The sequence below is a fragment of the Carassius carassius genome, chromosome 47 (assembly GCF_963082965.1).
Source record: "Carassius carassius chromosome 47, fCarCar2.1, whole genome shotgun sequence".
Classification (NCBI taxonomy): domain Eukaryota; kingdom Metazoa; phylum Chordata; class Actinopteri; order Cypriniformes; family Cyprinidae; genus Carassius; species Carassius carassius.
The window spans coordinates 26449019-26463772 of NC_081801.1; the positions used below are offsets into that span (position 1 = coordinate 26449019).

Consider the following 14754-nt stretch of genomic DNA (forward strand, 5'->3'; position numbering starts at 1 on the left):
AAAAGCTGTAATGAGGAAGAAACCCTCGGAAATGTTTTATATCTGGGAGGTGTTTTTGGACTTTGTGAAAAATTGAAATTATGGAATGTAGGAATGTTTATGAGGACGGGTTGATATAAATCAATATATGTTTACAGTTGGTGTGTGTTTTTTTTGGTTATTTTTTTTTTTCATCCTGTCTGGGGAATGATCAGGTGAGTTGTGTTTTTGTAAAGAAAACTAAAAAAATGAAACGGGGGTTTAACCTCAAAAGATATGTTCTACAAAAACATTTTTTAAACAAAACAGCTGTATTTTCAGCGTCATTCCTCCAGTCTTCAGTGTCACATGATCTTCAGAAATCATTCTAATGTGACGATTTACTGTTCAAGAAACATTTATTATTATTAATAATAATAATATTGAGTCTGATATAATAGTATGATATATTGACTGCCCTGATGTGAGATTACAATAGAACCACTAATAAGATTAATTGTCAAGCCAACATTTATATATAAAATAAAAAATTTAATTCAATTTTAATACATGTATATAAACGATTTAAAAAATAATAATATATTATATAATATACAATTATATATAAAATATTTTATTTCAAGGCGTGGCCACGGCATCTGAACGCGTCACGTGTTTGGGCGGTGCCGGGAGCGCGCAGACAGAGGAAGCTTCTGGAAGCGCGTGTGAGCTTCTCTTCCTTTTCTCCCGCGACGCTGTGCTCCGGTCCCCAGCAAAATGTCCGCAGTAAAAGCCCTTAACCCGAGAGCAGAGGTGGCCAGGGCTCAAGCGGCCCTGGCGGTGAACATCAGCGCCGCTCGAGGGCTCCAGGATGTGCTGAAGAGTAACCTGGGGCCGAAAGGCACGATGAAAATGTGAGTCTGTCTGCTAGCAGCTAATAGCGGCTTTGTTAGCACGTGTTTGTCAGTCGGTAACGTTAGTTACTCCTGTGCTATCAGATAACTGTTAACCGGTGCAGATCTGAACACAGCCGTCGCTGCTAATGTCAGATTACAGTGTTTAGCAACATATTTATGAACGAAAGTTACATGAAAGTGAAGTTTTGAGACGAGTAACGTTTTGTAGCTAGCATCGGAGCTAACAACTGACTCATCATGGCAGTGAACCTCCGATGTCCTGGAGCTACATATTTTAATTATGTTATGGATTAGGATTTTTGTTTATTATTATGTCGGTATCTCATCACATGTCTAGTTGCATCCATCCGTTTAACCCAAAAATGCATGAACCAGATAATTCACAAATTCAGAATAAATGAATTATAAAGTTTTTAAAATACAATGAAGGTTTTTCAGCGCAAAAAAAAAGAATAGCGGTGAGGTCTGTTCTGTGTTGGATACGCAGATGATGTGAAATGGTCTTTGCAGACTGGAACAGAACAGTTAGCACATCTTCCTCTCATGGGCCTTCACCTCTCATCCGCTGCATCTCTAGACATAAATGAATGATCGTTCTTTATTGAGTGTAGTTCTTGACTGATGCATTGATGTTACAGGTGTGCTTTAAACCTGCCTCAGCAAACCAAAGTCAGGAATTGAGTATTTTATAAATGTTTCCTCTCTGAAGTGAGCAGATGTGAAGTGAAAGCACACTTGCTGAAGGTGTGGTGTTTGTGGAGTTGTGTTCCTCTTATACTCTTGCTAATGAAAGCCCAAACTCCTTCCGCAGGCTTGTGTCCGGCGCAGGAGACATCAAGCTCACCAAAGATGGGAACGTTCTTCTGCATGAGATGGTAAGATCTGCAGTGTTGATTTGTGAAACTCTGGTGTTTTTCATCCAGATATCAGACTGATGCAGAGTCAGTGTCTCGCTGGGTTTAATCTCAGATGTTGATTCAGAATGCTTTCGCTCAGTCGTGTTGAATCATCATCTGATTAATTATTATACACACCAATCACTAAATATATCATCTGCTGTTAAAAAGTGTCATTCTGGGTTTAATTAGTTTCGCCCAAAAAAGAAAATTGTCATCATTTGCTCACACTCATGTCTTTCCAAACCCATGGAACGTTAGTTACTCTTTGAAATGCAAATGACAGTACTTTTAATTTAATCTGAGAGCTTTCTGTCATTAAAATGTAAGATCCGAAAATTGAAGTTTTTGTAAAATGAATGCATATGAATTGAGATTTTCAGTGCATTCTTCCTTTTAGTGACAGCAAGGACTGATTATGATAATCTTTGAATCAGGAATTATAAATGGTTCAAAGCACAAAAAAATATAATATATATTTTTTATTTTTTATCTTAAAGGGTTAGTTCACCCAAAAATGTAAAATTAGCCCATAAATTACTCAACCTGAAGTCAAAGAACAAAAAAAATCAAACTCTGCGCTGCTGTCACTTTAAGACCCAATGCACTGATGTCATTTACTGACGTGTGTCTGGTTTTGTCCCAACTGTTTACATTTATACTAGGGCTGTCACTAAATATTATTTTGGTAAACGTTCAATCTCTCAATTATTCTGATTAATCAAGTAATCAGATAATTGAGATTTTTTTGTTGTTGTTGTAATAAAAATAGACCCAAGTGAACAATAGCCTTTAAAATGACTTAAAATGCTTATATAATAGCAATGAAGCAATTATAATTAGTACAAATAAAGTATGAGAAGTAATCATATGGTTTATTAAAACTGTTGAAATGCATAATGTATTACACATTATAATTATGCATTATGACAAAAGCCTGCAGAGGCGCCAACGGCCTGACGATTGTTTTTACTCTTAACGGCACGATCTAATCCTTGTTTAATATTAACTGAACAGCATTTCATTCAAAAACCCACTTAATCTTTAATATCCGGCCATTTCTTGCGCACCACCATTAATCTTTTGATTTGTTTTCAGCAAATCCAGCATCCCACTGCCTCGTTGATCGCCAAGGTGGCCACGGCCCAGGATGACATCACCGGAGACGGCACGACGTCCAATGTGCTGATCATCGGAGAGCTCCTCAAGCAGGCCGACCTCTACGTCTCCGAGGTGCTTCTCTTACTCAAGCCCTACTTGAGGTAAAAGTTATGTCTAGCTTTTAAACAGTCTTGTTCCCGTCTGCAGGGTCTTCACCCCCGGGTGATCGCTGAGGGCTTCGAGGCTGCGAAGGAGAAGGCTCTGGAGGTGCTGGAGGAGGTGAAGGTGGTGAAGGAGATGGACAGAGAGACGCTCATCAGTGTCGCCCGCACCTCCCTCAGAACCAAGGTCCACAGGGAGTTGGCCGATTTATTAACAGAGGTGAGAAACGTCGTCTGAAATTCTGACAGGCAGAACAAATCATGCATATAAACACAGTCCATCTCCAAAAACTGTGCAGATCTTTCTTGATGTGCACATTGGGTTCCCCTGAGACACGTTGACATGCCTTGTGTTCCTCAGGCTGTGGTGGATGCTGTTCTGGCCATCAGGAAACCCAACGAGCCTATCGACCTCTACATGGTGGAGATCATGGAGATGAAGCACAAAACTGACAGCGATACACAGTAAGAGCTTCTCTCGTTTGGACATTAGGCTTCATTTATGTATTCTATGGATGTCTTGGGAGAAATTAAAAATGGGAAGTTGTTTCAAACCTGGCTGGCTTCCTTGTTTCCCAGTTGAAGTCATATGTTAATGTCATTGTGTGTTTAATGCTTAGGCTGATCAGAGGACTGGTGCTGGATCATGGAGCCAGGCATCCTGACATGAGGAAGAGGGTGGAGGACGCATTCATTCTCACTTGCAACGTTTCCTTGGAATACGAGAAGACGTAGGCTGTGCGAATGTCCATGCTTGTTTACAGTAGATTGCTGGGTGTTTCTGTGAATGATTAAATCTGTGATCGTACTCGTTGTGTTTTCACAGAGAAGTGAACTCTGGGTTCTTCTACAAGAGCGCAGGCGAGAGAGACAACCTGGTGAAGGCCGAGAGGAAGTTCATCGAAGATCGCGTGATGAAAATAATCGAGCTGAAGAATAAAGTGTGCGGAGATACTAAGAAGGGCTTCGTGGTCATCAACCAGAAGGTAAATTATACTTATTCTTGTAGCTTTTAGAATATTTTCTCTATTTAAGGCAAACATCATTGATAGTATTGATTACCAGCAGACCAGTAGAGTCTCAGTCTTTAAGCTTGCACTGCTAGCTAAATCTCTGACGTTATGCTGGTTTATTTCTTGTGTTCAGGGTATTGATCCATTCTCTCTGGACGCGCTGGCTAAAGAGGGCATCGTTGCCCTGCGTCGAGCAAAGAGACGAAACATGGAGAGGTAAGAGACGAATGTCAGGGAGATGTGTGCTGAATCCATTTTTAAATCTAACTATTTGATTCTGTGGGGTTGCTTGTGTAAACGAAATGCTAGCTACGCTAATTAATTACAAATAAAGAGAAAACGGAAAAACTCATGCATGTTCATGCATTAATTTATCAACACTTGAATGTGGGCAAGTTTTATAAAAATGTGTTTGTTTCTGCTGATTCACTGTTTTGATCTGGAGATTCAGGACTCTTTTTGGATAATTCAGTCAATGGCAGGAAAGAGTAAATCTATAAAGTCTGCCTGATGGATATTATTCATTTGGAGCTTGCAACCTTTTTCCTTTTTTGTTTGGTTATTTGTTATCTTTGAGTACAAAATGGCTTTAAAAGAGAAATGAAATATCCATCTTCCCTTTACTCTTGAAAACATGTCTTCCCGTAAGGCTGACTCTGGCATGTGGTGGAGTGGCTATGAACTCTGTGGACGATCTCACGGCTGAGTGTTTGGGATATGCGGGGCTCGTCTACGAACACACACTGGTGAGGACTGGGCTTTTATTCTGGAGGGCACTGAACTCACAAACTCTCTGAAATATTGGTGCATTGTCATTTATCTGGCCTTGTTATAATAGGGAGAAGAGAAATTCACATTCATTGAGAATTGTGGTAACCCTCGGTCCGTGACCCTGCTGGTGAAAGGACCCAACAAGCACACCCTGACTCAGATCAAAGATGCCGTGAGAGATGGCCTCAGAGCCGTCAAAAACGCCATCGAAGACGGTAGGGAGACCAACATTACAACACAACAACAATAAAATTTTGGGTATAATAATGATTAGTGAAAAGTGAGGAGAATATACAGGCTCATATTGAAGAAGAATTCTAGTAATTCTATCAAAGGGTCATGATATTAGAAATCAAAACTTCCTTGATTGTGACATGAGGTCTTTGTACCTTTTGAAATATCCTGCATGTGAGTTTCAAAGCTTGTACTGTCTCCCTCATTATAAACTGAGCTTTTATTTGACCAAGCTCCAAATATGGCTCGTTTGGAAATGGTGGGATTTGCAGCATCATATAAGAAAATACATTTGTATGTTACTGCATCCAGAGCAAGACAGCAGGTTTGTCCGACTTGAGACAGCTCTGCACAGACAGCATCTGGCTTGAAGCAGTGCATGCTGGTTAGAAATTTTCTCAGATTTGAGACTGCATCAGTGCAACTGTGATGTACACAATGAAAGTATTGCGAAAGTGGTTCACGTGCCACTAACTAGCTCATTCTGTACAGTCAGACGATTGATGAAAGTGCTTTATAAATAAAGGTGACATGACTGTCTCTCCCAATACATCTAGCCAAAGTCAAGCACACCTATTATTGCACCATAGGCTCCTCCCGCTGGCCCTCCGTAGGTTGACGGATCCCCCCACTGGCGCTCAGTAGGTTGACTGATCCCTAGGGTTGGGTATCGTTTAAATTTGAACGATTCCGATTCCTTGTTTCGATTCTGGTTCCCAACGATTCTCGATTCCGATTCTTTTAAGAGGGAGGGTCAAAAAAAGTTTAAGATATTTTAAATGAGCTTAGCTAACCAACTGTCTTTCTGAAGAAAATAGTCTGGCCTTCTCCATCAATTTGAATTCTATGAACTTTTTACTTTTAACTTTACTATGAATTTCTCACAGGGCTGTTTTCAACTACAATATAAATATCAAATCTATGAACTTGAATATTATATAAATATTATTAATTATGAATATATTTTCACGGGGTACACTTTCCTCAAGAGAGCTTTATTTTTTAAAACCCACAAACAATTACACATGACAGTGTATGATACTGCAGGTACTTAAACATTACCTTGCTCAATGTGTTTGAAATGTAATCCCTGGAAGGTGGTGTGTATTTTGGGTTTAGAGTTTTCACCATGTCCCTGCAAAAATAAACAAACATGTTATGAAACGCTAGGTGCATGTTATACTAGCTCAGTATCAATTAGCTTAGCCCTATCGTTATTGCTTAACTAACCTAAATGTTGGTGATTCCACCTCTGAAAATGGATGCAGCCTTTTCACAATGTGTGCAGTGACCTTTCTGTGGCACTCTTCCTTTTGTTGCACTGACATCTTCCCCCTTGCCGCTATGGTGAACGGAGTAACGTTAGGCTCAGCACATCGCGGAGTCCTGGAGTCATCAGCCTGGCTAACTGTAGCAATCTCAGGTTGTAAATTGTCTATGAAAAAATACGTGGGCTAATTTGTTAGCTGCCTCAATGTTGGCGCAAGACATATTATTTTTTGTATGTATTGTTTTACTTACCGGATTCGGACTGCAGTGTAGTCACTGCAGTGCCAGGCTGGGGGTCGGAGCCAGAGGAAGAGGCAGCGGAGGACGGTCGGCGCAGCGCGTCAAATACAGGGCACACATTTACTTGCACTCCATGACATCAGAGGTGCTTTATCATGTTTGACGTGCACCCTCCTATGCACGAAACAATCTTGCATTTTGCCGAGATTTCGTTTTGTTTCGAAAAGTGAAGCCACACTTTGGACCGCCGATGCACGCTGGCCATGTTCGATCGCTCGTTATACCAAAACTTCCGGTGGACGCTTCTTCGTTGGTGTTCAGCGGTTTCTTCTTCCGGTCGGCGCCGGGCGGACTGTGAATCGAAACTTTTTTTTCTCTTTCTTTTAAGCTTTAGGAATTGAAACTAGGAATGGAAATTAAAACTTTTGAACGATACCGGGAAAATCGCAAAGCTAGTCCCGGTTCCACTCGATTCTCGATACCCAACCCTACTGATCCCCCCACTGGCCCTCAGTAGGTTGACGGATCCCCCCTACTGGCCCTCAGAAGGTTGACAGATCCCGCCCACTGGCCCTCAGTAGGTTGACGGATCCCCCCTACTGGCCCTCAGTAGGTTGACGGATCCCCCCCACTGGCCCTCAGTAAGTTGACGGATCCCCCCTACTAGCCCTCAGTAGGTTAACGGATCCCCCCCCACTGGCCCTCAGTAGGTTGACGGATCCACCCCACTGGCCCTCAGTAGGTTGACGGATCCCCCCCGCTGGCCCTCAGTAGGTTGACTGATCCCCCCGCTGGCCCTCAGAAGGTTGACGGATCCCCCCCCACTGGCCCTCAGTAGGTTGACGGATCCACCCCACTGGCCCTCAGTAGGTTGACGGATCCCCCCCCAACTAACCCTCAGTAGGTTGACGGATCCCCCCCCAACTAACCCTCAGTAGGTTGACGGATCCCCTCCCAACTGGCCCTCAGTAGGTTGACGGATCCCCCCGCTGGCCCTCAGTAGGTTGACGGATCCCCCCCGCTGGCCCTCAGTAGGACGGATCCCCCCCCGCTGGCCCTCAGTGGGTTTACAGATCCCCCCCAACTGGCCCTCAGTAGGTTGCCAGGCTGGGGGTCGGACCCAGAGGAAGAGGCAGCGGAGGACGGTCGGCGCAGCGCGTCAAATACAGGGCACACATTTACTTGCACTCCATGACATCAGAGGTGCTTTATCATGTTTGACGTGAACCCTCCTATGCACGAAACAATCTTGCTGCAAATGTTGCATTTTGCCGAGATTTCGTTTTGTTTCGAAAAGTGAAGCCACACTTTGGACCGCCGATGCACGCTGGCCATGTTCGATCGCTCGTTATACCAAAACTTCCGGTGGACGCTTCTTCGTTGGTGTTCAGCGGTTTCTTCTTCCGGTCGGCGCCGGGCGGACTGTGAATCGAAACTTTTTTTTCTCTTTCTTTTAAGCTTTAGGAATTGAAACTAGGAATGGAAATTAAAACTTTTGAACGATACCGGGAAAATCGCAAAGCTAGTCCCGGTTCCACTCGATACTCGATTCTCGATACCCAACCCTACTGATCCCCCCACTGGCCCTCAGTGGGTTGACGGATCTGCCCTGCTGGCCCTCAGTAGGTTGACGGATCCCCCCTACTGGCCCTCAGTAGGTTGACGGATCCCCCCCTACTGGCCCTCAGAAGGTTGACGGATCCCCCCCGCTGGTCCTCAGTAGGTTGACGGATCCCCCCCGCTGGTCCTCAGTAGGTTGACGGATCCCCCCCCACTGGCCCTCAGTAGGTTGACGGATCCACCCCACTGGCCCTCAGTAGGTTGACGGATCCACCCCACTGGCCCTCAGTAGGTTGACGGATCCACCCCACTGGCCCTCAGTAGGTTGACGGATCCCCCCCACTGGCCCTCAGTAGGTTGACGGATCCCCCCTTTGGCCCTCAGTAGGTTGACGGATCCCCCCCCACTGGCCCTCAGTAGGTTGACGGATCCACCCCACTGGCCCTCAGTAGGTTGACGGATCCCCCCGCTGGCCCTCAGTAGGTTGACGGATCCCCCCCCACTGGCCCTCAGTAGGTTGACGGATCCCCCCCCACTGGCCCTCAGTAGGTTGACGGATCCCCCCCCCCCCCAACTGGCCCTCAGTAGGTTGACGGATCCCCCCGCTGGCCCTCAGTAGGTTGACGGATCCCCCCCGCTGGCCCTCAGTAGGTTGACGGATCCCCCCGCTGGCCCTCAGTAGGTTGACGGATCCCCCCCCACTGGCCCTCAGTAGGTTGACGGATCCACCCCGCTGGCCCTCAGTAGGTTGACGGATGCCCCCGCTGGCCCTCAGTAGGTTGACGTATCCCCCCCGCTGGCCCTCAGTAGGTTGACGTATCCCCCCCGCTGGCCCTCAGTAGGTTGACGGATCCACCCCGCTGGCCCTCAGTAGGTTGACGGATCCCCCCGCTGGCCCTCAGTAGGTTGACGGATCCCCCCCCACTGGCCCTCAGTAGGTTGACGGATCCACCCCGCTGGCCCTCAGTAGGTTGACGGATCCCTCCGCTGGCCCTCAGTAGGTTGACTGATCCCCCCCGCTGGCCCTCAGTAGGTTGACGGATCCCCCCCCCGCTGGCCCTCAGTGGGTTTACGGATCCCCCCCCGCTGGCCCTCAGTAGGTTGACGGATCCCCCCCGCTGGCCCTCAGTAGGTTGACGGTTCCCCCCACTGGCCCTCAGTAGGTTGACAGATCCCCCCCACTGGCCCTCAGTAGGTTGACGGATCCCCCCCGCTGGCCCTCAGTAGGTTGACTGCTGAGACCTGTCTACTTCAGGCAGAAGCTTTGTGTTGTTAAACATACAAATCATTTTATATTCACTGATGCTCTCTACTGTATTTAATTTGGATTTTTTTTTAAACACTTTGCTGACATGCGTTATCGACGTGTTGTCACTTTTTCTTATGCGGTGACGTTAGCCAATCATAACACTGGCAGTTTATGTTAATGTCACGAACGCTGTAAAGGTGATAACTTTGGTCTAGGATAGTTTTGGATAAAACTTGGATAGTTTTAGCCTACATTTGTTCCCTTTCCCTGCATAGTTAATTGAAAGTGAAAAAAAGTGAAAGTGACATGACATTCAGCCAAGTATGGTGACCCATACTCAGAATTTGTGCTCTGCATTTAACCCATCCGAAGTGCACACACACACAGAGCAGTGAACACACACACACACACTGTGAGCACACACCCGGAGCAGTGGGCAGCCATTTATGCTGCGGCGCCCGGGGAGCAGTTGGGGGTTCAATGCCTTGCTCAAGGGCACCTAAGTCGTGGTATTGAAGGTGGAGAGAGAACTGTACATGCACTCCCCCCACCCACAATTCCTGCCGGCCCGGGACTCGAACTCACAACCTTTCGATTGGGAGTCCGACTCTCTAACCATTAGGCCACGACTTCCCCAAACTTGCAACTTAAGTATATACATTTTAAATGTCTATATACCTTTAACACATTCATTCCCACTCTTTTAAAGAAAATATTTAATTCTTTATCAGAATTGTTGAGTATTCTTCTGGTGTTCTCACAGGTTCAGTAGTGCCGGGGGGTGGTGCGTTCGAGGTGGCTTTGGCGGATGCGCTGGTTAAACACAAGCCCAAAGTGAAGGGCCGAGCCCAGCTGGGTGTGCAGGCGTTTGCTGATGCCCTCCTCATCATCCCTAAGGTACTGCAAAACAGAAGTCACTTTTAAAAATACATCTTAAATGTGAATTGACAGCCTTCTTGTGTAAAGGTGCCTTTGAATGACTTAAGTTCATCTTCTTTAAGGTTCTGGCTCAGAATTCAGGCTTCGATCCTCAAGAGACTCTAGTGAAGCTGCAGAGTGAACTCAAAGAGACTGGAGAGCTGGTGGGAGTGGATCTGAGCACAGGCACGTGGAGAGACGGCTCACATTATAGCAATTATTTTGACATTTGTGTATTTCACTCGAGTGTTTAAAGATGAACAATAATGTAAAAATCTCATTAAAGACACATTATTCACTAAATTATCAAGGATATTTACAGTAGCAATAAGATTTACCTACATGTTTTAAGTCTCTGGGGTATATTTGTGGCAATAGCCCTCAGATTTTTGTGAATGTCTTGCACCTGTGAATCAGTTTGACATGCTGGTACTGGTGTGTGTTCCTCCGGCTGTAACACATCAGTGTGGTGTGTTCTGTGTGCAGGTGAACCTATGATCGCAGGAGAGGTCGGTGTGTGGGATAACTACAGTGTGAAAAAGCAGCTGCTTCACTCCTGGTGAGTCCAGGAGATCACGTGACTGACCAACACATCACTGATGATCACTAGAGATGTGACCATTATCCACGAGCCGGCTGAAAATCAATTAAAATACATGGCGATTCAAAACGGTTGAGATGCCAAACAAATTGTTATAAAATTGAAATAGTTTATATGAATGTGTCTCAGAGGGGAACTGACTATGGGACTGACACAGCTGTGTTTTGTTTCTAAATTAATCTATGAACGAATCAATAATACAGTCATGAAGACAATTGCTTGCTCTGTTTCTAAACTAATTGGCTGTTTTGAGCAAATCATTTGAACAAATGATTCAGTGAATCACTCATTACGGTTTTGCTGCCGCCTACTGGCGGTTTCAGTGTCATAGTTATTCATGATAGGCCTAAAGCAGCAAACGCAAAATACACCCAGCTAAACAAGAAGGTTTTTTTTTTTTTTTCATAATATTTAGTGCCACTGTTTCCAAATGTTAGTCTGTTATCTCATCTGTCTCTCTCTCTCTCGTCTGCACAGCACTGTCATCGCCAGTAACATCCTCCTTGTGGATGAGATCATGAGAGCCGGCATGTCTTCTCTTAAAGGCTAAATCTGCTCCTCCATCAAGAAACGGCTAGTTCAGAGAGGAGAACGAAGTCATCCTGTCTGGACTCAAGACTACAATCCCATACTGTTGTCATTGTATTTATGAGCTAGGAAATGTTTCTCCCCTGCAGTCAGTAGGTTTATGTTAGAGGTTGTGTTACAGATGCACTGAATTGCAATACACGCTTTTCTTTACACCCATTAATCAGTTTGCTTTTTTTGTGTCTGAATGTTTTAGCATGTTTGAGTCAAATCAACAATATACCCGTTTGAGTGCATAATTCACCTTCTAAATTCATGCACTTTGTCAATAAAAATCTGGTCTGAATACAGTCTTATTTTGATCAAAGATAATATTTTTTTCATTTAGCACTTCACAGAAGCTGCATAAATACATAAGTTTCCCAGAAGACGAAATAAGGACAATTTAATCTAATCCAATTCAGAAAGTTTATACCCTCCAGCTCTAAATGCATCGTGTTGCCTTCTGGAGCATCTGAGTCCCTTAGTTATCCTCGGAGTAGAAAAGATGGACATTTTTATTAATATATTTTTTTTTTTATTCAGATAATACAAAAGAATTAAAACCCATTTGTCGAGGCCTGCTTAATAACACAGAAAACAAGGACTGGAAATAATATTACAGAACCTTTATTTTTGATGGTATTTAATTATTTGTAGATTAATTTACACTTCATTCAAACATTTGCAGTTGGATTGTAAAATCATTATACAAATAAAACAAGCGTGTATTGAATTTTGTTTATTTGGATCCCCATTAGCCACTACCAAGGCTATTCTTCCTGTGGTCTGACAAGTAAAACAAAATTACATTACATTAATACATTACAAAAAATGATACAATAAAAAATACAAACCCAAAAATCATTAAAAAAATAGTACTATACCATTAAATATTTCTTTTAACAATTTTTTTTACGTAATATTCGATGGCAATTCATTCCATATTTTCATTCCTCTGTACATTACAGTCCATTGCTTTACATTCGTTTTTGAAACGAGAAGCAAAAAATATCCTTTTAATGCATGCCTAGTGTTAAATTTATGACATGCATTACAATACAAAAGTTTAGAGTACAAAACACATGGATCTCTCGATACTGAAATTTTTCTTATAAAACATAGCAGAAAAACATTTACCCTATCCTTCACCTGTAGCCAACCTAAAGTTTTGTGCATTCTCAAAATATTAATCCCTCTCTTACAGTTCAGAATTAGTTTGCACAACTTGAGAGATGCAATACTGTGGTACAAAATTGTGCTCATCTCTGTATAACTGATAGGCCTCTTCCCATAACTATTACCATATGTTCTGTTTTAACCACTTCAGCCTACTAGGATAACTAGAAGAACTCCCAACTTCCTCTACCTGTTCAATAGGCACACTCTTTACAGACAAATTTAGTTGTGGTTTTAAGTTTAGAAATTAAAACAAACACAATACTTTTAGTTTTTGCCAAATTTAGAACCATCTTATTATTCTGTACCCACTTTACCACTGATTGTAACTCCTCATCTAAATCCACAGGTAATTTATCAATTGATGTCGCTGCTAGATATAATGTTGTATCATCTGCATACAGTGTTGGGGAGTAACTAGTTACATGTAACGGCGTTACGTAATTTAATTACAACATTATTGTAACTGTAATTAGTTACAGTTACTAAGAAAAAATGAGTAATTAAATTACAGTTACTTATGAAATTTTTAACGATTACAAAGGGGATTACATTTGAATATTTACACACATCCACATACAGATTTAACTAATTTCTTTCCCAAATTGCACTGACTATTCTGAGACATACCGCCCTAATCATTTCCGGGATGCGGAAATACAGTCTGGTTCGTAGAATCCAGTCATAAAAACGAAATGCCTAACGCGGACGGAATATGCCACATTTTGGATGACAAAAGTAGGTCAGTACACTTGAATCAAAACATGACATCGATTAGTGTCTGTGAATATAAAGCCCCAAAAATTCAATATATGACTTGGACATTCTGCGTGTCTGTGGAAATCAGGCGCGGACTGGACACCGGGAGAACCGGGACAATTCCCGGTGGCCTGGCAGCCGATTTTGCCCGCTATTTAATATCATTATTGTATAATTGCCTGCCGAATGTACTAAAGCGATCATTTGCGAATCCGCCATTTGATAATTAAATCTCTAATAAGTCATGAAGTGTTAGTTGTGACTCGCGCGCTCTCCGCGCCTCCGCCAAACGGTTTGGATCAGACTCAGAGTAATCAATGCGAGAGAGAGAGAGAGAGAGAGAGAGAGAGAGAGGGGAGAGAGAGAGAGAGAGAGAGAGAGGACTGCTGGAGCAGAGAAGCAGAACTACTGCTCAGGGTAACTATAAATCCAGAGAAAATGGTTACTATTGTTTAAATGTGGTAACCAAAAATGTAAAATTATTTTACAAATGTATTTATTTAAAAATAAATACAAATCCATTTGCAAAAAAACAAAAACATAACAAGGTTATTTTACTTTTATATAGGCTAATAAAAGCATGGTTAATTTTTGTAAGGGAAAAACATGACTCGTGTACAGTATTAGGATTTTTCTATAAAGATATTGTAGTATTGTAGAGTATTGTATTGTAAAGTATAGTTTTGTTCAATCTTGAGTATTAAAGTCATGAGAGAGATGGATAACAGAGCAAAATAAAGAGACTGAAGAGAAAAATGGAAGTGAAGGTGCAGTTCAGGAGAGAACTTTTAATTATTTTGCATGTCCCCAAATTAAAGATTTAAACATTTTTTATGTCAGGTCCATACAAAAAAATAGTTTTGTCCATGAATTTGTTTGTATGAGTTTGAATTTTCCAGTCTGAATTTTTTTCCCAGTCCGCCCCTGCTGTAAATTAATGGCAAAGACACGGTTTCATTTACTACACATAGGCCTACTGAAGCTCGCAGTGTTTTCAACCTCTGCCATCTCAATATAGGAGTACACGAGCACATAAACATCATTTCTAGAACTGCTCTGTGTCACTTCATGTGCATTTTACTTATTTTGAGAAAACTATCATCATATACAAAGAGACAGCAGTTTAAAAAAAACACCAATGTTTCAGGGGTTTATTACACAGAATACGTCACATGCTTATTAGATAACTGTATTTAAGTTGATGTATATGCTTTTATTTATTATTCTTTAATTTTCACAAATTTAGAAAAGTAATCAAAAAGTACTCAAAAGTAATTAGTTACATTACTTTAATAAAGTAATTGAAAAAGTTACACTACTATTACATTTTAAACAGGGTAACTTGTAATCTGTAACCTATT

General features: G+C 42.5%; 1 protein-coding gene across 1 annotated transcript; it reads left to right on the plus strand.

Moving 5' to 3' along the window:
• The first annotated feature begins 648 nt into the window (after positions 1-648).
• On the plus strand, positions 649-11639 carry cct6a (chaperonin containing TCP1, subunit 6A (zeta 1)). The gene is made up of 14 exons (XM_059541901.1): positions 649-872; positions 1687-1750; positions 2870-3004; positions 3080-3253; positions 3395-3498; positions 3654-3764; positions 3860-4019; positions 4180-4262; positions 4696-4792; positions 4885-5032; positions 10133-10266; positions 10371-10473; positions 10774-10846; positions 11366-11639. Exons 1-14 carry the CDS (start codon positions 736-738, stop codon positions 11436-11438), a joined length of 1596 nt encoding a protein of 531 aa, XP_059397884.1. The 5' UTR covers positions 649-735; the 3' UTR covers positions 11439-11639.
• Positions 11640-14754: the final 3115 nt, after the last annotated feature.

Bases quoted from the DNA above. Each gene is read 5' to 3' on its own strand.
- cct6a (XM_059541901.1), top strand. From the start codon at position 736: ATGTCCGCAGTAAAAGCCCTTAACCCGAGAGCAGAGGTGGCCAGGGCT. The intron at 3,005-3,079 runs GTGCTTCTCTTA...TCCCGTCTGCAG, and splicing joins CCGACCTCTACGTCTCCGAG to GGTCTTCACCCCCGGGTGAT. The intron at 4,793-4,884 runs GTGAGGACTGGG...TTGTTATAATAG, and splicing joins TCGTCTACGAACACACACTG to GGAGAAGAGAAATTCACATT.